The 26,306-nt window shown below is 44.3% G+C and overlaps 2 protein-coding genes across 2 annotated transcripts in view; both read left to right on the top strand.

Moving 5' to 3' along the window:
- The window catches only part of LOC136356841 (uncharacterized), a 42,258-nt gene extending 24,027 nt beyond the window's left edge, over window positions 1-18,231 (top strand). Inside the window, exon 2 of the mRNA XM_066311318.1 lies at window positions 18,091-18,231. Within this exon, the coding sequence (XP_066167415.1) occupies window positions 18,091-18,104 (14 nt within the window). The 3' untranslated portion in view covers window positions 18,105-18,231. The remainder of the gene's footprint in view (window positions 1-18,090) is intronic.
- Window positions 18,232-23,552: 5,321 nt separating this feature from the next.
- On the top strand, window positions 23,553-25,445 carry LOC4341044 (DNA damage-repair/toleration protein DRT100). Its single transcript, XM_015787097.3, has one exon. It carries the CDS (start codon window positions 23,742-23,744, stop codon window positions 25,044-25,046), a length of 1,305 nt encoding a protein of 434 aa, XP_015642583.1. The 5' UTR covers window positions 23,553-23,741; the 3' UTR covers window positions 25,047-25,445.
- Window positions 25,446-26,306: the final 861 nt, after the last annotated feature.

The following is a 26,306-nucleotide window of genomic DNA, read 5'->3' on the forward strand; positions in this document are numbered from 1 at the left end:
GCTCTGGCCCTGCAAGATCTGATTTTGTTACCTGGATGAAGAATGTGCATATTGGTCAGAACCAAAATTTCTCTTTTTCTAGGGGACTTTAATTTTTACATGTCGGTGGAGGATAGAAATAAGTCTAGGGCAAATATAAATGATATTTTCATCTTTAATGATATTATCAGCTTTTTGGGATTATTAGAGATCCCTTTGAAAGGTAGAAGGTTCACATGGAGCAACATGCAACAGAGCCCACTCCTAGAGAGACTTGATTGGGTTTTTTGTTCTGCCTCTTGGACTCTGTCTTTTCCTAATACAACTGTAGTTCCTCTCACTTGAAACATTTCTGATCATGTGCCTTGCGTTGTCAAAATCGACACCAAGATCCCCATGTCTCCAATTTTTAGATTTGAAAGTTTTTGGGTGCAAGTTGAGGGGTTTTTTGACATTGTGGCTCAGATTTGGGCTTTAGATCCTGGGTTTGATGATACTGCCAAATGTATATCTTATAAGCTCAAGTTGCTTAGGAAAAGACTTATTCATTGGAGCAAAGGTCTCTCCAAATTAGCTTCCCTCCTCACAAATTCTAACAGAGTTATTGATTTTTTTTGATCTAATAGAGGAAACCGGGCAGCTCACTGTTCAGGAGTGGAATTTCAGAGAAATTGTCAAAGTTCAGATTCTCAAGCTCTTAGAGTTTAGAAATCAATATTGGAAAAAAAGGTGCACACGTAGATAGATGCTATTAGGGGAGGAAAATACAAAGTTCTTTCAATCCATTGCCACTGAGAGATTTAGAGCAAACTCAATTTCTCATGTTTATGATTTCAGTGGTGTTGGCGGTTGTTAAATGCCGATTCTATACCGCCAATATCTGCATAAAATCCAGATAATAAAGCATCCAACATAGTAATAGGTGTTAAATCTCACATTTTCCACAAGTGTTGTTGTATATTTGTATGCAGATGATAAACCTAGAAGGTAGGAGGAAAATCAAACTAAAGTGGAGAAGGAAACATATCCATACAAGGATGGACTTTGAACTTTATCAAAACACTAGAGAATCAGCCCAAAAACTCCGAGAATTGGATAGAGCAGGATCAGAGGAGGAGATGGGCCAAAGGCCATGCTAGGAGGGGCCAGCCATGCAAAGAGGCCGAACCAACATCTCAGCCATTTAGGCTGGGGTTTGGCATGGACGCTCCTCATCACTCCCTGATGGCAGTTGCAGGGAATTTCCGACAATTCGTATAGTGATTACCGTCGTAAATGTCCAATTTAAGGAGCTTCACTCCTTCACTTCTCCACACACTTCCAAGCTTGAGCTAAACTATAAGAGACTATTGTACTATTTGTATACTATAATTAGGAAGAGAGTAGAGTAGAAGAAGTCGGAAGAATTCTGGAGCTATCAGTAATCTTCTCCTATTTCTTTTATTCTGTTTATTACACTAATATTAATAGAATTATCTTCCTGAATAATTTAAATTTATCCTGTGAGAATTATTTCTTGGTTAGTTCCTAAATAGCATATAGGATTATTGTTCACTGTAATCAACTAAAATATACTGATTGCTTTGGTGAGTTATAAATACTAAAGTAGATATTAATTGCTTAGACGTGGTGTTTATGTAATTATTATCCAGTAATTGCTGCGTATCCCACAGTACGTTTGAGGTGGGTGTAGAGGTGGTGACAGCCCTCAGGAGCACTTAAGTCCTCCCTGTCTGTGTACGGAGTAGAGCGACATCTGGGAACAGCGGGTTGCCAGCGCCTGAAGTATTGTGTTATGATTAAAATTAAGCTTTCCCTAGACACTGTTTCCCACCAGTGAATCCTCACTATCCTAGCCTACCTTTGCTTGGTTTCCTTGGATGAACCGGAGGAAGAATTAATCACACACATTCCCTTGGATTTGATACCCTTGGAACACTCCGTAGGGGAAGTGCTACATCGGTATATCCGTGCGATTGCGGATTTTATCTGTGATCGTATGAAATACCAACAAGCATTTATGGCACCGTTGCCGAGGAACGGTTGCTGATTATTTCCGAACCCAGTTCATCCTCGTATCTCTTTATTTTCATTTTTATTCTACCTTCACCCCTGCTACCTAGAGAAGTATTCATGTTCAATTATTCTCAACCATGGAGCAACCTCTCTTTGAGCTGTCTGCTCCTAGGGATGAATTCTATGAGCCACCTCCTTCATCGTAGCCAATTTATACAATTGGCTATGAAATTCGCCCCGAACTAATCTGCATGGTTAGGGAGAATCCTTTTTTCTAGTCTTGATCTAGAAAATCCCTACCATCATCTGTGGGACTTTGAGCAAGTTTGCTCATGCCTTAAGATTCGTGGCATGAAGCAAGAAACTGTACGGTGGAAGTTGTTTCCGTTCTCCCTTCAAGAGAGAGCGAAGCAATGGTACACATCTACCGTAGGATGTGTAGACGGTAGTTGGGAAAAGTTGCGAGACAGGTTCTGTCTTGCCTTCTTCCCAGTTACCCGTATTACCGCCCATCGAGTAGAAATCCTCAGTTTCCGGCAGATCAATAACGAATCAATCGGTGCAGCCTAGTCCAGATTCACTAATCTAGTGCAGTCCAGACCAACCTTGTCTTTACCCAAGTATGTGCTTTTACAACATTTTCATACGGGTCTAGAAACAGAGTCTGCATTCTATCTGGACATAACCCCCGGATGATCATTCATGCATAAAATGTCGTCAGAAGGAAAAGTAATTTTAGATCGCATTCTAGAAAATACTTCCTTCATGACGCAATGCGATGAACCTCTGCTGGAGGCATTCGTGTCCAAGATAGAGAAGCCTTCGACAGTCGAATCACAACCTGAACTTTCCACTTCGACCGACTCGACTGATGAAGTAGTTCCCGAGCCGCCATCCATTCAGAATGAAGAAATTCAGACTTCGGATTGTGCTCCAATTTTATTCAGGGATGGCCTTGATGAAGACTACGGCAACACCCTGAATTATTTCAGTAAAAAGATGCTGATTGTTCCTTTGCCACCTCCCGATCCTATGGAACTTGCATTCCTAAGACAAACTGTCTGGGACGTTACATCCATAATGAGTGACGAACGGCTAAGGGAGGCAGAGCTTTCATCCGAAGTAATTTGGATAAATACCGCTCCCTGAGTTATTCCTTATCGTCTAGAAGGGAACGGCATTGGCATTCTTTACAGTCAAACTATCGGGGTTAATCTCATTTCTGAGTCATTTGCATTTGTTTACCTAAGCGATAAAGCAATAACCCCGACATACAAATTCTTCAAGCACTCAAATGGAAAAATCATTGAAGGATTTGGAATTGTGCAAGATGTACATGTCCGCTTTCAAGATAGGGAGGCAGTCTTGGATTTTCATGTCTTTAAAATCCAAGACTTTGACATTTTGGTCGGGTGCCAATTGAGCAACTCCTCATAAACACGCTCGATTAAACAGCCTCAAGATAACTTTGGGAGGGAACGAATTTTCAGTTCCATTCTCGCAGGCAAGGTTTGCCTCGACCGACTCTCTCCCAGAAGATGAGTATGTGGTGGAAGTAACGGAAGTTCTCTCTCACGAGTCTCCTGAGACCCTTCTGGAAAATGAAGTCCCTAACTTCATAAAAGAGGAAGCGGAACCCAGTGAGACTCTCGAGCTTCCAATCATAGAACCGCCGCCTCGACCTCCGATTGCGCTGAAACCTCTGCCTCAAGGCCTACGCTATGCTTTCCTGCACGGCAATAAGGAAGCTCATGTCATCATAAGTAACAAGCTTTCTGAAGATGAGACTCAACGTCTTCTAGCTGTGTTAGAAAAGCATCGCTCTGTTCTTGGCTACTCTCTCTAGGATCTCAAAGGAAATAATCTTGCGCTTTGCACTCATCGTATCCCTATTGAGCCCGAGAGTACTCCCTCCAGGGAACCACAATGACGGCTCAATAATACGATGCGAGAAGTTGTAAAGAAAGAGGTTCTAAAACTCCTGCACACCGAGATTATTATCTCGTCCCATACATTGAGTGAGTTAGCACAGTCCAGGTTGTGCCGAAGAAAGGACGAATGACGGTCGTTGCAAATGCTCAAAATAAACTTATTCCGCAACGAACCATAACTGGATGGAGGATGTGCATAGATTATAGGAAGCTTAACAAGGCTAAGCAACGGATCATTTCCTGCTATGTTTCATTAACAAAATGTTAGAACGGCTGGCAAATCATTCCTTTTTCTGTTTCCTTGATGGGTGTTCCGGGTATCATCAAATTCCCATCCATCCAGAGGACCAGAGTAAGACCACGTTCACATGTCCATACCTATGCTTATCGTAGGATGTCCTTCGGACTGTGCAACACTCCTAAATCTTTTCAAAGGTGTATGATGTCCATTTTCTTGGATATGATCGAGGACATTACGGAAGTCTTCATGGACGACTTCTCGGTCTATGGAAAAACCTTCGGTCATTGTCTACAGAATTTGGATAAGGTCTTACAACAATGCCAAGAAAAGGACCTGGTACTCAATTGGGAAAAGTGTCATTTTATGGTCCTTAAAGGGATTGTACTTGGTCATAGGGTGTCCGAACATGGAATTAAAGTTGATCGTGCTAAGATCGATGTGATTGATCAACTTCCTCCTCCTGTGAATATCAAGGGGATCCGTTGTTTCTTGGGTCACGCCGGCTTTTATAGAAGATTCATCAAGGACTTCTCTACAATTGCCTGACTACTGACAAACCTGCTAGCTAAAGAAGCTCCCTTTGAGTTCGATGACGCGTGTCTAAAATTCTTTGAAATTCTCAAAAAGGCACTCATCTCTACTCCAATCATCCAACCCCCTGATTGGACACTACCCTTTGAAATTATGTGTGATGCAAGCGATTTCGCTGTTGGTGTGGTCTTGGGCCAAACCAAGGATAAAAAGCATCATGCAATCTGCTATCCTAGCAAAACTCTAACCGGAGCTCAGTTTAATTATGCAACTACTAAAAAAGAGCTGCTCGCGGTTGTTTTTGCTATCGATAAGTTTACACTGATCATGCTGCTCTAAAATACCTGCTCACTAAGAAAGATCCTAAACCACGTCTCTTGTGATGGATTTTGCTACTCCAAGAATTTGACTTAGAACTTAAGGATAAAAAGGGAGTAGAAAATTCCATAGCAGATCATTTGTCTAGGCTGCAAATCACTAACACGCTCGCAGGAACAGTCGATAAATGGTTTTCTAAGAGATGACATGCTGATGATGGTGCACGACTCCAACTCATGGTATGCCAACATAGTGAACTACATGGTGTTAAAGTACATACCACCCGGAGAAAATCAAAGGAAGCTGAAATACGAGAGTCACCGTCATATATGGGATGAGCCATACCTGTATAGGGTTTGCTCTGATGGTCTATTGAGAAGATGCGTGCCAACTGAAGAGGGACTTAAGATCATAGAACGATGCCACGCCTCGCCTTATGGTGGACATTACAGTGCATTCCGCACCCAGGCAAAGATTTGGCAATGTGGTTTCTTCTGGCCGACAATGTACGAAGACTCAAAGGAATTTGTCAGAAGATGCCCAAGCTGCTGTAGGATCGAGATGTCGACTAGAGGGGGGTGAATAGGCGATTTAAAACTAAGTGGCACGTAATCAAAACTAACCTATGTTGCTAGGGTCGGTGAGAGACAAGTCTAACTAAGCAACTAAGTTATGTTTTGCAATCCTAGGGTGAAAGTGGTTCAAGTGTATCACTAGGAAAGTAAATCACACAACTAAATTAAGTTTTGCAATCCTAGGGTGATATGGCCACAAATAAGTTTTTATGAAATATAAATTGCACAAATGTAAATGCAACAAATAAATGAGACAAGAGACAAGGAATTTTTCACTGAGGTTCGGAAACTCGCCGATTTCCTAATCCCCGTTGAGGTGAGCCCAACTCCACCACTCAACCACGAAGCCGCCGCACGCCCCCTTCGTCAAGGGGTGGGCAGGGCAGGAGTTGGCCCAAGGAGAGGACTACCCAAGCCTCGATCACTAGGGGTAGTTCTTTCTTCACTCCGAAGGTGGTGAACTCCAAACCACTCACAAACCAGCGCCGGGCCTCCTCCACGATCTCCTCGGAGAGGTCACCGGCAACACCTCCACAAGCCGTCTAGGAGGCGGCAACCTCCCAGAGTAAAAAGCGATGACCCGGCTCGGAGATGATCAAGTGCCACACTAGCTCTACAATGGAAGCAAATGCACTTGACTCTTGGCTAATCAACCCTCTAACACACTAAGTGGATGAATACAAAGCTCAAGTGAGTGTGGGAGAGGTGCAAGGGGTGTATGCAATTGAAGTGGGTGCCAAGAGAGTCCCCTTGCTGCTGGTGGGGGAGGTAAGTCCACTCGTGATCCGCCATTTCCTAACCCTGCAGGAACTAATGGGATGTCAAAAGAAACGCCATCTACTGACTCGGCTGACAAGGAGATTTAGCCAGAGAAAATCGTGCCGCAGGACTACTGCGACACACGGTTGCTGCCATTCCCTCAGCGGAGTAGGAAACCGTCAGTGGACGAGCAGTTCACTCGTTTTGTTGAAGTAATCCAGAAGATCCACATCAACATGCCGTTGTTCGACACTATGCAAGTACCAACATACGCCTGTTATCTCAAGGACATACTCAACAACAAGAGACCGCTCCCAACAATGGAGGTGGTCAAGCTGACGGAACACTGCAGCAACGTCATACTCCACAAGCTCCCAGAGAAGAAGAAAGATCCGGGGTGTCCCACGATCACCTGCTCGATCGGGGCACAACAATTCGACCAGGCCTTGTGCGACCTTGGAGCCAGCGTCAGCGTCATGCCAAAAGACGTCTTTGACAAGCTCAACTTCACGGTGTTGGCACCAACACCGATGCGCCTCCAACTGGCTGACTCGTTAGTCCGTTACCCGGCGGGGATAGTGAAGGATGTGCTAGTCAAGATACGGGATTTCTTCATCCCGGTTGATTTTGTGGTGCTAGACATGGACACAGGGAAGGAGACCATTCCTGGGGCATCCATCCTGGGGCATCCATTCCTTAGCACCGCAAGAGCCAACATTGACGTGGGAACGGGGAGTATCTGTTTCCATATCAATGGGAAGGAGGAAAAGTTTGAGTTTCAACCGAGGATGGAACAATGCTCCATGGTCAGAATCAAGTACGGGCCAAACCCACAGAATATTCAAGTGGTCGAAGTGGAGCCACCCAAGACGGATAGCCTGATAAAGTTCATGCAGAACTTCCTGGAAAAGGAAACAACAATACCCAGGAACCGTTATTGGAGGACGCCGGTAAAATCACCTGTACCGGCCAAGAAGTTAGAGCAGCCGGCTCAGAAGAAGCCGTCTTCCGAACCGAAATCAAAGAAGGTGTGGAAGGAAAAGCCAAAGACGCCCGCTCCATCACCTCTGGAGACGGGTGGAAAATCCGTGCACTGAATCGAAAGGAGGTACGGTCTTGCACGTCGGACTTTAAATGACGCGACCTTCCCCAACAGGTAAATTGGAATGTATCCGCACATTTGCTTTCAACAATTTGAATTTTTGCATCACCACATGTTTGAATTTCAAAATTGCATTTAGGGTTTTTGAAATTTAAGGAAATCCTTCAAATGAATTTTTCAGAGCAAACCAAAATAAAATTTTCAACGAAAATTCACTGTGCCACGACCGCACTGACCGTTGGATTCCAACGGCCGAAAGTGGGGCCGATTGGGCCCACAAGGGGTTCGGCCGAACACCCTGGTTCGGCCGAACCGGCCAGGCCAACGGTCGGCTCCTTCCTCTTTTGAGGCAACGGCTAGTGGGTCCCACAGGTCAGTTTTGACCGTTATGGGTGCACTACTTAAGCCACCCGGCCGAGAGAGGGAATTCCACCCTATTTCAATACATTTTCATGACGAGTCTAGTACTCGCTCATCAGCCGATGTCTTGACGGAAGACGCCGACGCTCTGCGACAACTCCTGAGCGACGTTGACCTTTACCTTATCAGTAATCGGGAGAGACAAGCCAACTACATGCTGAGCGACCGGGAGTATGCTCACACACGAGAATACTCACCGGAGTTGCTGAAAAAGATAGGTATGGATGTTGAATTTCGTTCTATTTGGAAATCTGTTGGTTGGCAGAAATTTGTTGTGGTAGATGAGCCTGGTTCTCGTTTGCTTACTTTGAAAGAAATATAAGATGGTATTTCTTTTCGCATTTTCCGTAAGGAGTTCACGCTCACATGGAAAGGCTTGAGTATACTTCTTGGTTTCACGATTCCTGTAAAATCGATCTCTAGAAAGGAATTTCTGGGTTCGAGAAAAATAGGTTTTGGGAAGATATTTCTATTGCTCCAATTTGCAAGAAACCTAGAACGAATGATATCCATAATTCTACACTTAGGCTCATGCACAAATGGATTGCTATGACTTTGTTTCCTAGAGGTGATTTAAGACCCATTAGGGGAGATGAATTAATTATCATGTTTGCCATGGTTAGAAAGTATAAAGTTCTCTGCTCCTGTTGAATGCACTTCTCTGATTACTCAGAAAGAAAAAGGCCTAGGGGTCGTTAGCGACCAGATTGCTTTTATCTCAGCCGCTCGTCCGTGTATTGATGAGGCCTATCTAGTGCAAGGGCATATTTTGAAACATGGAGCAGATGGATATTTGAAATACTTTTTCCCCGATTGTACAAATGAAATCATGTTGCTAAATGCGAGGTATCATTTGTACAACTGTCATGAACTAACCATTCCCCTGCAGACCATAGAAGAATCTCGTGCAGGTGGAACATACACGGAGACGCGCAACATGACAAGGAACGAACAAGGAAGTTCATCATCCTCGACACTCGTGCAGATGTATGAGGCAGGTTGGGCACCAACTGGGGATGCAACCGGATGGACCCAAGCTCCACGCCATAGCATCGTAGTCTCAACCTGGGCAAGCGCCAGTGAGGACCGGTGGCATACGCCTCGTGACATCCACTGGGGGAACAACCAACCCTCCAGATCAAGTGGTGTGCCTCAATCTCCAAATGAATGGCGCTCAAGTTCTTCTCGTTGGGACTTGGGTGAAATCACTAGGAGAATGGACACCCTTGATGTGCAGACGGGGGAGATCCAGTATGACCTCGCGGAACACATAGCTCAAACGCAAGAATGGCAACAATCTGCTGATGCTCAGTTCGCCAACATCAACAACAAGATGCAACAACAGCATGCTGACCTTTAGGCGTACTTTCGCTTTCAGGGGTTCAATCCTTATCAAGGACCCTAAGCGAAAGCCAAGCTTGGGGGGAGACCTCGCTCCCCCCACTAAGGTAACTTGTATCACATTGCATATTTTCGTTTCCAATTGCATCCTATAAAACTTGAAAACAACATAAAAATTTGCAAAATAGAAAATACCAAAAAGATAGGATAGGTTTGAGTCATGCTAGGTAAGACAAGCTAGTTCACTTTGTTGAAATGATGAATAGTTGCTCTATTTTATATCTCTGATATATGGGTTCTTGGTAAGTGCTCTCTCAAAGATTGAATAAAAGTAGCCAACAATTATCCGGGAACCTGAGGTAAATGTGCTACACTTACTGATCTAAGTCTAAGCTGTTGCAAGATATGAGATAGTAAATATGAGTAGCTACGATCCTGATACTAGTTTGACTTGAATTCCGGATGTTTTGTTTTTCAAAATGATAAAATTGAAAGTTCCTTATTTGATATAAATTCCTACCAGAGCCAAAAATGTGCTATCATGATTAAACAATATACATTTTGGTTACTTTCCATTCCATTGAACTTTGTCAAACTCTTGTGACTTGTGTAGATACTTCTCATGCTCTATGATCAAGATCGTATACCCACATATATGCACATGCTATACTCCTACACTGGGAGCTAAGCAATATTCCATTCCATTTCCATATTACCACCAAAATAAATTCTCCATGTTTTCATATGCTTTCTTCTCCTAAAAGAAAAGAAAAATCCTTTTTAAAAAAAGAAAGAAGAGAAAGGAGGGAAAGGCATGGTTATGAAAAAAAAATAAAGTTATGCTCCATCAAGCATGAGCATGATTGAAAAAAAAATGTAATCATGCCCTCCCCTAATCAATAAAAGAAGGATTTTTGGGAGAAGAAAGTAAGCACAAAGGAGAAGCATTTTTCTTTTATTTTTCCTCATATACCATTTCCATCATATACCACACACACATTATGCACGATCTTGATCTTGAGTATGTTTAGTTATCTGCTCTAGTCTAAGTTTTTGACTTAGTAATAAATGTGAATGCGAGTATGCCATGTTTGATCCTTACCAAGCTCCACATATCAAAAACCTTAGAGTAGGAATCAATAAGGCAACATTTGGTGAGGAATTCATTTTGATACACTTAGAGAGACTGAGTGAATCACTTGAGGAACTTGGTTTTCTTTTCCAAAATCATTTGAAAACTTCCGGAACAAGAGTTGAATAAAGATCGGGTGATTGGTGCTCTAATTGCTGTTCTGTCTTTCAACCGCCCAAGGCAAGGAGAAGCAGTGTCTCGTGGGAATCAGGGGTAAGGGTAAGCCACCATGCCAAACATTATTTAACCTAAGAGAGAGTACATATATCTTGCACCTGTATCTTTGAGATATGTAGCATAGTAGCAACTCCTGATCAACAACCAAGTCTATGTTTCCTTTCGTCCTTCACTCGGGACGAGCAAAGGTTCAAGCTTGGGGGGTTTTGTTGACGGTCGTTATCGATCAGTTTCGACCGTCAATATTACTAAAATAGGAGAGAACTAGTGATGCTTGCAATGCATAAATATGTTATAATAATAATATTCCACTAGTATTAGGTCTACTAGTAAAGAATGATCGTAAAGTGGAGGAGAATCGACATCAACACCAATGATAAATCAATCAGACGATGTCGAGGACCAGACTTATGTATGAATGGGCCAAGAACTCAGAATTGACAAGATGAATTGGGCCAAAATTCACAAGTCTGCGGAGTGGAGCAATAGAGGAGGCCACCAGCCGAAATTGGGCTGGATTGGGCCAGCCCCAGGTTCGGCCGAACCAATCCTAGCGCCGTTGGATCCTGGTTTTGGCGTGGACGTCCAGGACTGCATCCCAATGACGGTTAGAGGGCACTTCGGACAATTCCCCTTCCACAACCGTCATACCTACCTCTATATAAGGAGCTCACTCTCTTCACTTCAACACACACCTCAAGCAAGAGCTCTCTCATTCCTCTCAAGTTTAGTTTAGTAGTATCTAGCTCGTGGAATAGAATTAGAATAGGAATCAGGAGTCCGGAAGTCTTCGGAAGAGTTCAGGTATGGCTCTAGTAGCTTTCCTTTCCTCTTTTGTAAGCTTTGTACTTTTATTAGAATACTCTTCTAAATACATTTCTGGTATTGAAATACTTTCCGAGTATATGAGTACCAACTTTACATTATGTTCTTGTTATAATGAATGTACGGCTAGCTTATTTGGGAGATGCTTTGGTGCGGGTATAATGTTTGTTTATGCAATTACTCTATGTCATGACGATGATATTAGAGTAGTATCTGGTAGTTTAGGCGTGGTGTCTAGATTACGGGATATCATTATTTGGGGTTATATATTGCGGATGAGAGGTGGGCCGATGATGGTGATAGCTCAGTATGGGTATTCCTCCGTGCCTATATATAATCCTAAGTTAATTTCCGAGGGAGAGTATTCCTCCGTATTTAGCCCCGGTTGGATGGTCATGACGGGCTGTCGTAACGAACTCGGCAGTCAGGGTGGCTTCTCGAAGTACCAGGAGGGCATCGGATAGAGGGTATTAGCTAGTATATCAGTTAACTAGAATGTATGTATACTATGTATATTAGAAGTATAGGAATAGATTATCCTTCTCTTTTCTTTCCACCTAGCTTATATTATTTATTATGAGGATGAGTAGTAATGGTTGTGTGTCACTCTACCCTTGGATTATCATAACCCCTGCTTAGAATATAATTATCACAAGTAATATATAAATTATTAGTTGAGTTCTCTCTACATGATCTTCCCACGGGATAAAATAAATACGATACCCTTGGAATACTCTTGGGTGAAATGCTACAATGGTATATCCGTGCGCTTGCGGATGAACTTTGTAACCATAATATACCAGAAGTATTTCTGCGCCATTGCTGGGAATTATATTTCTAGTAATGTCGTTAAGAAATACCAACAATTGGCCTCCCATAGCGCCACCGCTGGTCACCAAGGGGGCCGGTTAGACCGGCATAGTGCTTGTGGTCAGACCGGCCACTACCTGCCAGTCAGACCGGTATACAAGCCGCGATCAGACCGGATCTGGTCAGTCATCCCAGTGACAGCAAGAAATGAGAAAATTAACTCAAGTCAACATGCGCGTGACCTAATGTGGCAATATGAATCATCTCTTTGTCTAGATCATTACCCTTCTTAATAGTACGGCAAAGCTAAAATTAAACTAGCAAATTTTGATCGCTCAACTCCTCGATCAATTTAACATTAAAACACTAGTTTTACCGTCTTCCTTTCCTTTTGCTTTGCGCCATCAATTTTAGTCCACAATAATCATCTATGCGCACACATAATGTGAACCTAACTTAAAATATATAGCTCAATAGAACGGTTAGTCCACAAAAACAACAGGGGCCTAGATGCTTCAGCTGCCAGAGGCAAGGAAGAATAGCTGCTCGCGACGCAATGCCCCTCACATACAACCTACAAGTCGAGATATTCGATGTGTGGGGTATTGACTTTATGGGACCATTTCCCAAGTCCCGTAATTGCGAGTATATTCTGGTGGCAGTCAACTATGTCTCCAAGTGGGTTGAGGCTATGCCGTGCAGCGCCGCGGATGCGAAGCATGCCAAGAAGATGTTCACAGAAATCATCTTCCCGAGGTTTGGTACCCCAAGGATGGTCATAAGTGATGGAGGCTCGCTCTTCGTCGACAAAACTTTCCGAGACCTCCTGTGAGACATGGGAGCCAAACACAACGTTGCTACACCTTACCATCCATATACCAGCGGTCAAGCAAAACGTCAAACAAACAAATTAAGAACATTCTGCAAAATACGGTCAACAAAATGGGCATAGGATGGAAGGATAAGCTACCAGATGCACTGTGGGCATACCCGACAGCTTACAAGACACCCATTGGAATGTCCCCCTATCAGATTGTCTACGGAAGTCATGCCGACTCCCTGTAGAACTTGGGCACAGAGCATACAAGGCCATCAGAAACTAGAATATGGATTTTGAGGGAGTAGGAGATTGGAGGAAAATGCAGTTGGCTGAGCTAGAAGAATGGAGAGAAAAAGCATATCACAACTCTAGGATATACAAAGAAAGGATGAAGCGCTGGCCTGATAAAAGAATAAAGATCAAGAAATTCAAGCCAGGAGACAAGGTCCTAATGTTCAACTCCAGAGTTAAGCTTTTCGGCCATGGAAAAGTACGAAGCAATTGGGAAGGACCGTTTGACATCATCGACACCTCTTCGCACGGAGCGATAACACTCTGCGACGACTCAGGTAACATATTTAAGGTAAACGGTCAACGTTTAAAAATTTTCCTTGAGCCGAATAAAACTTCAGATGAAGAAGTGGATATTATTGAATTAATTGATTATGAACCATGATGATCTCATCTAAAGCATGCTTAGTTGTCATTTTTGTGCCTAGAATAAGATTGTGTGGGCCTAGGAAGAAAATTGGCAGCCAGCCGGACCCACCAGGGTTCGGCCAAACCCCGAACCAGGGTGACGCCCAACTGGACCCGTTTTCGAATGACAGCCCCCCCCCCCAACTCGTTTGTAGTCTGTTGTGATGTGCATTCGGAGGTAGATCAATCGGATCAAGCACCAGAGCTCTAGTTCTTTCTCCTCCTCCACCTTTGCAAACCCTCCTCTTCACCTCACTCAATTCCTTGCTCCCTCTGCTCAAACCACCAATGGCTGGCAAATCCTTAATGCCATACATTGGCTCTTCCTCAAACTCCACATATAACCTTGAAGGAGAGCCAACACCGGCCAATCAATTGATCCCGGTGGAGAATTATACAATGGAAGGGGTGAACGCACTCTGGGCTCAACCCCTTGCGACGGTGCTGGGCTCCCCTGCGAATCTAGAGCCCATCGGCGAGCTCCCTAGTTCTTCTGAACCAGGGGTTCGGCCGAACCCATCTCGGCCCCATTCAGCAGCACGCTCCCTCTCCCCGATGCACGTCACATAGACAAAAGTACAGGGTGATTCGCCTGCGCGACGGCCGACAATGGGCGAGCTCAGCCTTTTGAAGGCGAGGCGTCTATTCCAAGATGACGAGAAGGCCGCTCCGCTTCCCGTTGAGTAATATGTGGTCACTCTCTACACCAAGGCAGGGGATGAGGTGCTCCACAAGTATACCACAACCACTGCTGCTCCGTCCACCCCTAAGAGGGATCGCTTTTGCATTCAGGGAGTGCGAACTCCCGGCGGTGGATATGGTAAAGGCTTGCTCCGTCCATTGACGGCATCGGAGAAGAAGGGGGTAGCGGAATCCTGCATCCCTCCACCTATGAAGGTGAAGCGTCATTTGACGCATCCTCCTATCATTAGGGCGCCCAGGCAATTCCAAGAAGATGAAGTAAAATCGTCGGAGCCCTCGGTCCACAAGCTCGCCGTTCAAGTGAAGAAATTCCGTAAGGAGAACATAGAGCTTAGGGATCGCAATGCGAAGCTAGGGGTAGAACTCGCTGAACTTAGGAACAATATAGACACCCTTAGTTGCGGTTTGTGCGCTAAGATCAATCGCGCATTCCTAGAAATGGGAAAGGAGAATAAATACTATGCTAACTACATGTCTCCTTTTCCATTAATAATGTAGTTAGTAGGTGCTTAGTTTCTTTATTACTTCTTGATCGTTGTAAGCATCTGTTGTCAATAATGTGGCTCATTGGCCTTAACCCCAATGATTGCCGATTTTATTTTATGATGATTAATAAAGTTTAGGTTTCAAATAAGTGTGGGGGAGATACCTTGGCTTTCTGATGTGCAAACTCTGAAAATGTGACTAAATATCTGAACTCCTGTGAGGCACTGAACTCTGTAGAAAATTGCAGGGTGATTGGGCACCAGGGTGGTTCGGCCAAACCCAAACCAGTGCTGGCCACAATCACCCTCAGTTTTCACTAGTAAGCAGGTCAGCACGTCCACTGCCTCTATATCTCCACCATTGTATAGTACAAGAGCTAGGAATTCAGAGAATAATTGGTTCAAGCATAATTGAAAAGATAAAACTTCCAACTAATGGAATTTCCGATGATTAATCTTGTATATATTTTATTCTCAGCTGAACTTGTTGCTTGTGCACAACCATCCATGTTTAGAGAACCTTATTCATCTAAGTATTTGTTACATGAGAGATGGTTAAAGATCAAAGAAATTCTTGCAACATTTGTCATGACTCTTGGGAATTTGTTTTTCGAAATAAAAATTCTTTCAAACCTCACTTCTCTAAATGATTTCATAATTATACCTACCAAGGCCATATGCAAGTATATCAATGATGAACCATATTGCGCATATGACTGTTTGACATTATATTGAGCTTTGCCAAATTTATGTGACTCGTGCTAGATATCTTTCATACTCTCATGATCAAGGGGTCATATCCACTTTCATTTCCATATAACCACATAAGCTAAGCTTCTACATTGGAAGTTGGCTTTCCACAAAAAGTTTTATTCAAATAAACTCCTACTTTAGACCATGCTTTCTTCTCCTGGAAAATCATTGGCAACAAGAAAAGGTGGAAAAGGCATGACTATGAAAAAAAAAGAGAAAATAAAAATGCTTGCCTTCAAAGTGCGGAGCATGATGAAAAAGGTAGCCATGCCCCTTCCTTATGTATGCAAGGAAAATTGAAGAAGAAAGTATAGGAAAAAAGAGAAACATTTTATTTCATCATTCCACGAAAATATTTTACACTTTCCACCATAAATAAAGACCCTTGATCTAGGAGTATGATTGATGATCTTCTTGAGTCCATGTATTTGGCTTTGCAATATATATGATGCAGGTATGTCACAATTTATCCCTACCGAGCCCCACATAACAGCCTGTAGAATAGGGTGAATTTTGGCACAATCCGCCTTGGAGAGGATCCACAAAGTCAGAAACACTTGAGTGACAGAGAGAAAGTCAGTAAGAGGAAAAGAGCTATTTTGTGAAAAATTCATAAAACCCCATGAGTCTGACAGAGGAAGTAGGAAGGACTGGAATCATGACCGTTCCATTTATCAATTACCCAAGATGATAAGATAACCACTGATAAAGTTCACAGGTACAGGTATGGTTTTGAATAATCTATATGCTTGAGTTATATCTTGGAAAATTTCATTCTACACTGACCTTTACTCAGGGACGACTAAAGAGCTAAGTGTGGGTGGTTTTGTTGGCAGCTGTTAAATATCGATTCTATACCGCCAACATCTGCTTAAAGTACAGATAATAAAACATCCAACATAGTAATAGGTGTTAAATCTCACATTTTCTACAAGTGTTGGTGTATATTTGTATGCAGATGATAAACCCCGAAGTTGGGAGGAAAATCACACTAAAGTGGAGAAGGAACCATATCCATATAAGGATGGGCTTTCAACTTTATTAAAACATTTGAGAATCAGCCCAAAACTCTGAAAATTAGATAGAGTAGGATCAGAGGAGGAGATGGGCCAAAGGCCAGGCCAGGAGGGCCCAGCCATGGTTTGGCCGAACCAACATCTCAGTCGTTCAGGCTGGGGTTTGGCATTGATGCTCCTGATCACTCCCTGATGGCGGTTGCGGAGTATTTCCGACAATTCGCATAGTGATAACCGTCATAACTGTCCTATTTAAGGAGTTTCACTCATTCACTTCTCCACACACTTCCAATCTTGAGCTGAATTATAAGAGACTCTATTGTACTATTTGTATACTATAATTAGGAAGAGAGTAGAGCAGAAGAAGTCGGAAGAATTCCGGAGCTGTCGGTAATCTTCTCCTACTTCTTTTATTCTGTTTATTACTCTGATATTAATAGAATTATCTTCCTGAGTAATTTAGATTTATCTTGTGAGAATTATTTTTGGGTTAGTTCCTAAATAGCATATGGGATTATTGTTCACTATAATCAACTAAAATATAGTGATTGCTTTGGTGAGTTATATACACTAAAGTAGATATTAATTGCTTAGACGTGGTGTTTAGGTAATTATTATCCAGTAATTGTTGTGTATCCCACAGTACGTTTGAGGTGGGTGTAGAGGTGGTGACAGCCCTCAAGAGCACTTAAGACCTCCCTGTCCGGGTACGTAGTAGAGCGACATCTGGGAACAGCGGGTTGCCAGTGCCTGAAGTATTACATTAGGATTAAACTTAAGCTTTCCCTAGACATTGTTTCTTACTAGTGAATCCTCTCTATCCTGGCCTACCACTGCTTGCTGTCCTTTGATGAACAGGAGGAAGAATTAATCACACTCGTTCCCTTTGATCCGATACCCTTGGAATACTCCGTAGAGGAAGTGTTACATTGGTATATCCGTGCGCTTGCGGATTTTATCTGTTATCGTAAGAAATACCAACAAGTGGCCAAGTGGTTTCTTTGTATGAACAGAAGGCTGCTTTGTTCTTATCAAAGTTTTAAAAATAGAATGGGAGTTTCTACATTCCCCACAATGATCTTTGATCTGCAAAAATTTCTTCTTTGCTAATCATAACTTGGACAGTCTTGTAGATCCTTTCTCTACACATGAAATTGACAACCTTATCAAGATAATTGCTGTAGACAAGGCCCCTAGTCCTGATGGTTTCAATGGGCTCTTTTTGAAAAGCTACTGTCCTATTATTGCACAGGATTATTACAGACTAGCTGCTCATTTTCATGCTGAATGCACTGATCTACAGGGTTTGAATAATTCCTTCATAACTCTGGTGCTAAAGAAGACTTCCCCTAAAACTGTGAATGACTTCAGGCCTATTTCACTCATGGGGATCAGTTTAAAGTTCATAACAAAGTTGATAGCTAGTTTAAAGTTCATAACAAAGTTGATAGCTGATAGATTGCACGGGGTGATCTTAAAGTTAATCAGTGAAAATCAGTATGGTTTTATCAATGTCAGTAATCCAAAAGAGAGAAAAATATACTAAAACTGGACTTTGAGAAAGCTTTTGACATAATAGAGCATTCTGTCATAATCTCAGTTATGCAACATATGGATTTTCTAGAAAAATGGCTTCACTAGGTTCAAATGGTGTTCTCAACAGCTAACTCTGCAATGCTCCTCAATGGTGTCCTAAGGAAATCATTCAGCTGTAAAAGAGGGGTCAGGCAAGGTGACCCTCTTTCTCCCTTGCTATTTGTGCTGGGAGCTGGGCTGCTTCAAAGAGTAGTGAATAAAGCTTTTCAGATGGATCTGTTATCCAAGCCTATCAATGAAAATGGTGGCACTAGTTTCCCAATTATCCAATATGCTGATGATACTCTGGTTTTGTTGATGGCATCCCTTTTAGGTTTTTTGTTTCAAAGCCATCCTTAATTCTTTTGCTCAATCCACTGGTTTTAAAGTTAATTTCAACAAGTCTAGCATGTACCCTCTCAATCTCACTGCTGAGAAATCTGACTTGATGGCTGGTTTGCTGGGTTGTTCTATTGGAACTCTCCTTTTCACCTACCTGGGGCTGCCCATGGGGAAAGAAGGCTCACAGCAAGTTCAATGTTCCTCCCCTAAGGTGGTAGGCTGACCTTAATCAATTCAGTTCTTTCAGCAATCCCTACCTACTATATGTGTTCCCTACAGTTTCCTATTACAGTTGTCAATGCCATTGATACAGCAAGGAAAAATTGTCTTTGGAGAGGAAACAACCCAATTTCTACAAGGAAATCTTTGGCATCCTGGGATCTGGTCTGTAGGCCAAAGGATAAGGGAGGTTTCGGTATAGTGAATCTCAAAGTGCAGAACATAGCATTGTTGCTAAAACACCTGGTGAAACTTTACAAAGGTGTAAATCTGCCATGGGTCAATTTGGTATGGAATTATTACTTCTCTGTAAAGGTACCTCATTTGGTTTTTAATAAGGGTTCCTTTTGGTTAAGAGACATCTAGGCCCTCTCAGCCTTGTTCAGAGGTATTGCAAAATGTTCCATCCAGTCTGAGAAATCTTATCTTTTTTGGGATGACTTGTGGAATAAGGAACTGCATAGCTCCAAATTTCCTGCTCTGCATGCTCTAGCTTTATATAAGGAGGAATCAATTAGCTGAATGTGATCTAGGACTTTGGAGGATTGTTTCATGATGCCTCTTTCTACCCAGGTTTATGGGGATTTTTTGCAACTTTAGGACTTCTTGAATCCTCTGAATTTGAATGATGCACAGGGTGACAATTGGTGTTTTATTTGGAATTCAGAGATATATACCTCCAAGCGGTTCTATAAGCTTAACTTCATGTCTTTGAGCCCTTCTAGGCCTTTTGTTTGGTTATGGAAGACCAAGTGTGTTATGAAAGTCAATGATTTTGCATGGCTTTTATTTTGTGACAGGCTGAACATACGAGATATGCTTGATAGAAGGCATTCTGCAAAGGAGGATGATGATCTCACCTGCCCCTTATGTCCTGAAGGACGGAGGGAAACTCGGCTACATCTCATTTTTACATTCCCTTTCAGTATGTGATGTTGGCAATCTTTGGGAATTGTTTGGAATCATAATTTGGAGTTCTTTCACCTCGTAATTCTTGCAAAATGGAGGTTCAGTAGAAATGACAGAAAGAGCTTCTTGGAAATTTTCTTTTTAGCATCATGGCACATATGGAAGCAGAAAAATGGGCTCATTTTTTATAATATTATTCCATCATTTCAATCTTGGAAGGCCTTGTTCGCCAAAGAAATTCTTCTACATCTATGTAGAATGAAGGATCCTTTAAAGCAATTAATCTGTTTTTTATTGGTTACAAACTTTGTAGCTTGGCAAAATTTGCTGCAGCACACGCAAAAATCATGTAATTGGCTAAGAGACACCGTAAAAACATGACACTGCCAATGAACACTACAAAAGTTATGTAGTTAGCTATAGGACACCGGAGGCATTATTTTATAATTTCCGGGCTAAAAAAAGGGAGAGAAATTTCGAAATGACGGGAATGCCCCCCTCTACTCCTTCTTCCTTTCTTCTCACTGCAGCCAACATGTGGGCTTGCAGAGAGTGTTGTCGTCCTCCTGTCGCCAACGCTCAACGCCAGCTGCCGTCCCCGACCTCGACGCCACCGTTGCCTCCACTTGCTGCCACACCCACGCTCAGACCACCTCCCTCCACCTCATCTCCTCCCTCCTCGCCCCGCCCACAGCTCCCCTCCTCCGCGAGCTGCCATCGCCTCCACTTGCTGCCGCGCCCACGCCCAGACCACCTCCCTCCACCTCATCTCCTCCCTCCTCGCCCCGCCCACATCTCCCCTCCTCCGTGACGCCCTCGCTCGCGCCCGCACTTACCCCGCCGAATTCCGCAACGGGGACATCAATCTCACCATCCTCCGCCCATGCCGCTCCTCGGCCGCCTCCCCACGCGCACCCGCCCACCGCCTCTCTTCCTCTGGTGCTTGCTCGTCATCCAGAACATGAGCCGCTACATGCGCGGTGTGTCCACCACGTCGATGTAGTTGACGACGGTTAGGCAAACCTGCAAGATGGGGAGGCTGCGTCTAGCGACGAGCAGGAAGGCGAGGTCCCTGTTCTCCATGACGACGCAGCCGAGGCGGGGGAAGACGGCGTAGTGGAAGGGGCCCGGGTGCACGGCGAAGACGCGGGACACGGCGCCATTGACGTCGCCACCACCGCGTCCCTCCGGTGCGAGGTGCACGTTGACGAGCGCTAGGGGAAGCGGTGAGCACGTAGAACAGGAAGATGGATAGGCAGATCGACAACGGCAAAGCCATCGACACTCGGGGGGCAATCCGGGCGTTTCAAAAAAAATCTCACCGCTTTCATCCCGAAAATGATAAAATAATGAGTTCGGTGTCCTACGGCCAATTACATAACTTTTGTAGCGTCCATAGGTAGTGTCACGTTTTTACGGTATCCCTCAGCTAATTACACTTTTTACGTGTCCTGTAGCAAATTTTGCCATAGCTTTAAGATCTTGCTATATGTAAATCTCTCTTTAATGAAAATACACTGTTAGACAAAGCCGGTTTTTTCAGGTCAACAAGATAGAGCCGATGTACACAAATGAAAAAGCCATTAACATACAATTAATCAATTTTAACGGGAAATGAGATAAAATTTACAACTTGATTTACCAAATCAAGCGCTCAAGTGTGAGATGCGTGAACAAGCGCTCAAGTGTGTACGCCTCGTGTTTGTGTCAAGTGGCCTCAATTGGAAGGGAAGTAAATATGTGCATTTCTGTGAAAGTTATTACTAGTACTGAGCATGCTAAAGCTTTTACATGCGCCGAACCATATGGTTCATGGAGAAAACGTACAACCAAACAATCGCAAATTTTCTTCGCCGTGTGGGCCAAGCTCCGTGCGAACAACCAAAGATGCTCTTTTTGAATCTTGATTAGTTAGTTGGTTGTTTGTACAGTACAACCCAGGATAGATTTAGCTGTGTTCGAACCCCTTCTCCCGGCACGCAAAACAAAACTCGTATTGTTGCATGATTAATTAAGTATTATTTTTAAAAAAAAAATGAATCAATATGATTTTTTAAGATAACTTTCATATAGAAAGTTTTTCATAAAGCACACCATTTAGCAATGTGAAAAGTGGATGCGCGAAAAACGAAAGAGGTGGGTTGGGAAAATGGGAGGAAGAACACAGCCTATAGTTGAAGGCAGTAAAGTTCTTTTCTGCTTTAAGGCCCGTTGATTTATACAAAATATATAAAATTTGGAGGATTTTTAGTCTTGTAGAAATATTCCGTACGAAGGCATTTGAGACAAGAGATTAAATCCCATCTTATCCTTTGAAATTCCATAAGTAAGGAATGGACAACCTATAAAAATTGTGAAGAAAATTTAGTAATAGATGTAACCTCATCAAAATTTTATTTTGAGTTTATCTCTCTTATCGAATTTATGTGTTTTTCTGCGTTGAATCAAATGGTTATTTAAGCGTTTTTAATGTGTTTTACATTCTTTATTAGAATACTACGTTGTTTCTATCAAAGAGGGCCTAATAGAGACGCTAACAAAGCATATTTTGAATTTGTCGTTGTTTGTAACTCCGGAATGTGTGTGTCAACATAAATATACCAGAGTACGATGAAGCACAAAACGTTTCTGTTTACACCTAAAATTGGCATGAATGTTCAAATTAAGGAAAATTGCTAAGATTTGGGAAAAATCGCTGGTTTCCTCCATAGGGCCAGTCTGACCGGCGTGTATTGGCCAGTCAGACCGTTGATTGAGGGTCGGTCTGACCGGTGGCATGTGGTCGATCAGACCGGTAGAGTCCGAGACCGAGTCTGTTTTTGTCAGGTCTCGGAATTCCTTGCTCGAGAGACTATGCTTTTGGTTTCCTTTGGTTTCTATACCGAGTTGAACGTGGAGGAGAATCTGTAGGAGACAAGACCAACCCCTATATAAGGGACAAAGCCGGTTCAATTGGAGGAGAATCCACATACAACCCAATTTAGCCAATTGAATCGCTTTTTGAATATTTCAAATCTAGTTTTAGTCTAGTTCGTCCATCTTTATCGATCTGCGTCATAAATCGTCCACCTTAGCTGCAAGAGGGCGAAATCCTTTTGTAGGTTTGTCTCGTAAACCTTCCGCTTATCCACGAAACGGGTAGTTATCTATTGTTTTAACTAAATTGGCTCTGCTAGCCGGTTTAATCTATTAAAACCCATCTTAATCACCATAAAATGTTTAGGTGTTTCAACCGTGATTGTCTTCATGTAAAAAAAAAAGTTGCCAACAACTTCTTGTTCAATCGACTTGTTTATTACTGATTTTAAGGGGTCCTAATAGTAGAGAATGACGAAGCAAATTTTGCATTTGCCGTTGTTTCTAACTCCGGAACGTATGCGTGATGAAGCGCAACGCGTTTCTTGTCTAATCGACTAGTTTATTTCTACTACACAGCCGTAGCCCTAGAAACAACGGGACGTACCATACATATGCTTCCTTAGCGAACCCGCAAATCGGCCATAAACACGGTGTGCCGTAGCTCTGTTGCCACTACCGCTCGCCCACACATTGTCATTATGTCAACCCATCATTACGAAGCGCAGAGGTACACTGATCCACCCAGAGACATACTCATATCCCTACGTACATCGGTACAGGTATACGCGACCGGCCGCGGCAGGGCCACACCGACGCCCTTTCCGGCTTTCATCCCGACCCGACCTAGCTAATCTATCAGCCGCCCACGCCCAGGCTTTTATCAAAACAGTCCATGGTGCACCTACCGACCGACGTTGTAAAGAAACAGCAGAGATCCACAGTGCTGTCAAAAAACCCAACCCCACGTTCCCACCATCTATTCATTCTTAAATCTCGAACTCTCTGCTGCTGCCGCCAGGCGCCCCAGATCCACTCGCTCGTCTCGTCTCTCCGCTCTCTTCCGGACTTCCACTAGTCGCACACTAGCACTCGCCACTCGCCAGTCGCTACGACTAGTAGCTCCACCTCTGTAGCCTAAAGCCCACCCCCCAACACCACCCTCTGTGAAGTAGCTTGTCCTCTTCGCCGAGGCCGAGGTGACGCACATGGCGCTGCCTCCTCCTCTGCTCCGCTTCTTCATCGTCGCCGTGCTGCTCAGCTCGGTCGCCGCATGGGTGGCGGCGGCGACGACGCTGCACGAGCGCGACGCGGCGGCGCTCAGGGACGTCCGGGCGGGGCTGCGGGACCTGCCGGGGTCCCGGTTCTTCGAATCCTGGGATGACGCCACCGACCCGTGCGACTATGCCGGCGTCGTGTGCGAGCCCGACGAGGACGACCCGGCCGCGCTCCGCGTGTCCGTGCTGACGCTCGGCACCGGCCTCACCGACTCTCCCGGCCTGGCTGGCACGCTCCCGGCCTCGCTTGCCAGCCTCACTGCGCTCACGGACTTCGTCCTTTATCCAGGACGCGTCGCGGGAGCTATTCCGACGGACATTGGGTCGGGTCTCCGGCGCCTCAGGCTGCTGTCCATGTCCGGCAACCAGCTGACCGGGCAGATACCCGAGTCCCTCGCCGGGCTGCCAGATCTGCACACGCTCGACCTCGGCAATAACCACCTCGACGGCTCCATTCCCAGCGGCTTGCTGCTGCCGTCTTCGCAGAGCCTCAAGGTGCTCATCCTAGCGAACAATGGCGGCCTCTCCGGGCAGATTCCAGACCAATTTTCCAGCTCACAGCTTTTCCATGTCGACCTAAGCCGGAATTCCATCACTGGCTCGCTCCCACCGCTGGCGCAGACAGTCCGCTACTTCTCCGTCGCGGCGAACTCAATGCAGGGGAGCCTCGACGGCGCGTTCGGCAACGGTTCGGCTCCGACCGACTTGGCCTTCCTCGACCTCTCGATGAACAACTTCTCGGGTTCAATCCCGCGGGAGTTGTTCGCGCTCCCGAGCGCGTCGTCCCTTCTTCTGTCCCGCAATAACTTCACCGGGTCCCTCGCCGTGCCAGCGTTCGCATCGGAGCGTGCCGCAACGCCGCCGTGGTCGGTTGTGGACGTCAGCCACAATGGCATCACGGGGGAGGTCCCGGAGGAGCTAGCGGCCGTGGAGAGCCTGTACGTGAACAACAACCGGATGTACGGCGAGGTGCCGGAGGCGGTGGCCCGTAGCGTGTTCGCCGGCCGCATGACGACCTTCTACGCGCAGCACAACTTCCTGACGGGCTTCCCGGTGCCGCCGCTGCCGCTGCCGGACTCCGCAGCGCTGTGCCTCTCTTACAATTGCATGGAGCTACCGTCCGCTTCTGCCGCCAACGGGTGCCCCACCATCGGCGGCCCAATGGAGTCCAGGCCCGCCGACCAGTGCCGGAGCAGCACCGCAGCCAACGCCGGCAGCAGCGGAGGGGACGGCTGAGCCGCCAACATTCCTCAAGGCTGACAGGTGGGGCCCACCTGGTTCAGCTCATCAGCTGGGCACGGGTGGGGGCGTGAGGAAGGGACGGCCAGGATAGCTAAGCCTGGCTCACACATTTTCGTTTTGTCCGTTTGTTTCGGGTGTGGTTTTCATGTGATTGGGTTTGAATTCATCGGCATCCGGGCTTGTCGTCGGGCGCGCAACGGTTACACGGCTACAAGGTTAGCGCGTTCTTGTGCGTGTGTGCAATTACTCGCTCTGGTAGTTTGTACGCTGCGTCTGTGTTACTCTGTTCATTGTGAGTAGCTGGCAGTGTCCATTTAAACAACTCTGTTCATACTCTACTAAGTCAGCTAATGTAAAGGGAGGCACTATTTTAGGGGGTGTTTATTTTTTAAAGTACATGTCACATTGGATGTTTGGACGCTAATTTGAAGTATTAAATATAGACTAATAAAAAAACTAATTTCATAAATGCGAGCTAATCTGCGAGACGAATTTTTTAAGCCTAATTAATCTATAATTATGAAAAGTTTACTGTAGCATCACATTGTCAAATCATGGCGTAATTAGACTCAAAAGATTCGTCTCGCGAATTAGTCCAAGGTTATGGAATGGGTTTTGTAATTAGTGTATGTTTAATACTCTAAATTAGTGTCCAAACATCCGATGTGATAGGGACTTGGGGAATAAATCCATGTTTCCCAAACAGGCCCTTAGAAAAAAATATCAAATCATCTCACTTGTTGATCCATGTTTGGAGTCTCGACAGAGTTCGCGGTATCGGCGGTTAAGAGTTCACGGTATCGACGGTTACCGTACTCTAGTAACTAGGTGGTAATGTTGGTATTTCTTACGATAACACATAAATATGCAAGTGCACGGATACCGTTGTACCATTTCAGTTATGCGTATTTTCAAGGGCATCGTATTTATATTTTTTAGGAAGACGGTGCTACGAAGACATACTTATATCTTTTCAATCCATTTATAACTAATTCACCATAGTCTAGACATGAGTTATAATAAGAGGCAATTACGTTTTTGGCCCTGCTTTTTCGAGTTGCTCATTTGACCTTCTTTTTTTACAAACGAGGATGAGACTTGGCCCTATTCCGTGAAGGCAACATGACGGTGTTAACTCACGACAAAAGTTCCATTTATACCCTTGTGAATTTAACGCGGTTTCTCAAAGTTTTTTATTCAATACAGTTTTGTGCACTTATTAGTATATATCAAATTGCGTCAAACACAAATACA

Source organism: Oryza sativa, chromosome 6 (assembly GCF_034140825.1).
Source record: "Oryza sativa Japonica Group chromosome 6, ASM3414082v1".
In the NCBI taxonomy this organism is placed as follows: Eukaryota; Viridiplantae; Streptophyta; class Magnoliopsida; order Poales; family Poaceae; genus Oryza; species Oryza sativa.

Coding starts and splice junctions, on each gene's coding strand:
- LOC4341044 (XM_015787097.3), top strand. CDS start 23,742: ATGGCGCTGCCTCCTCCTCTGCTCCGCTTCTTCATCGTCGCCGTGCTG.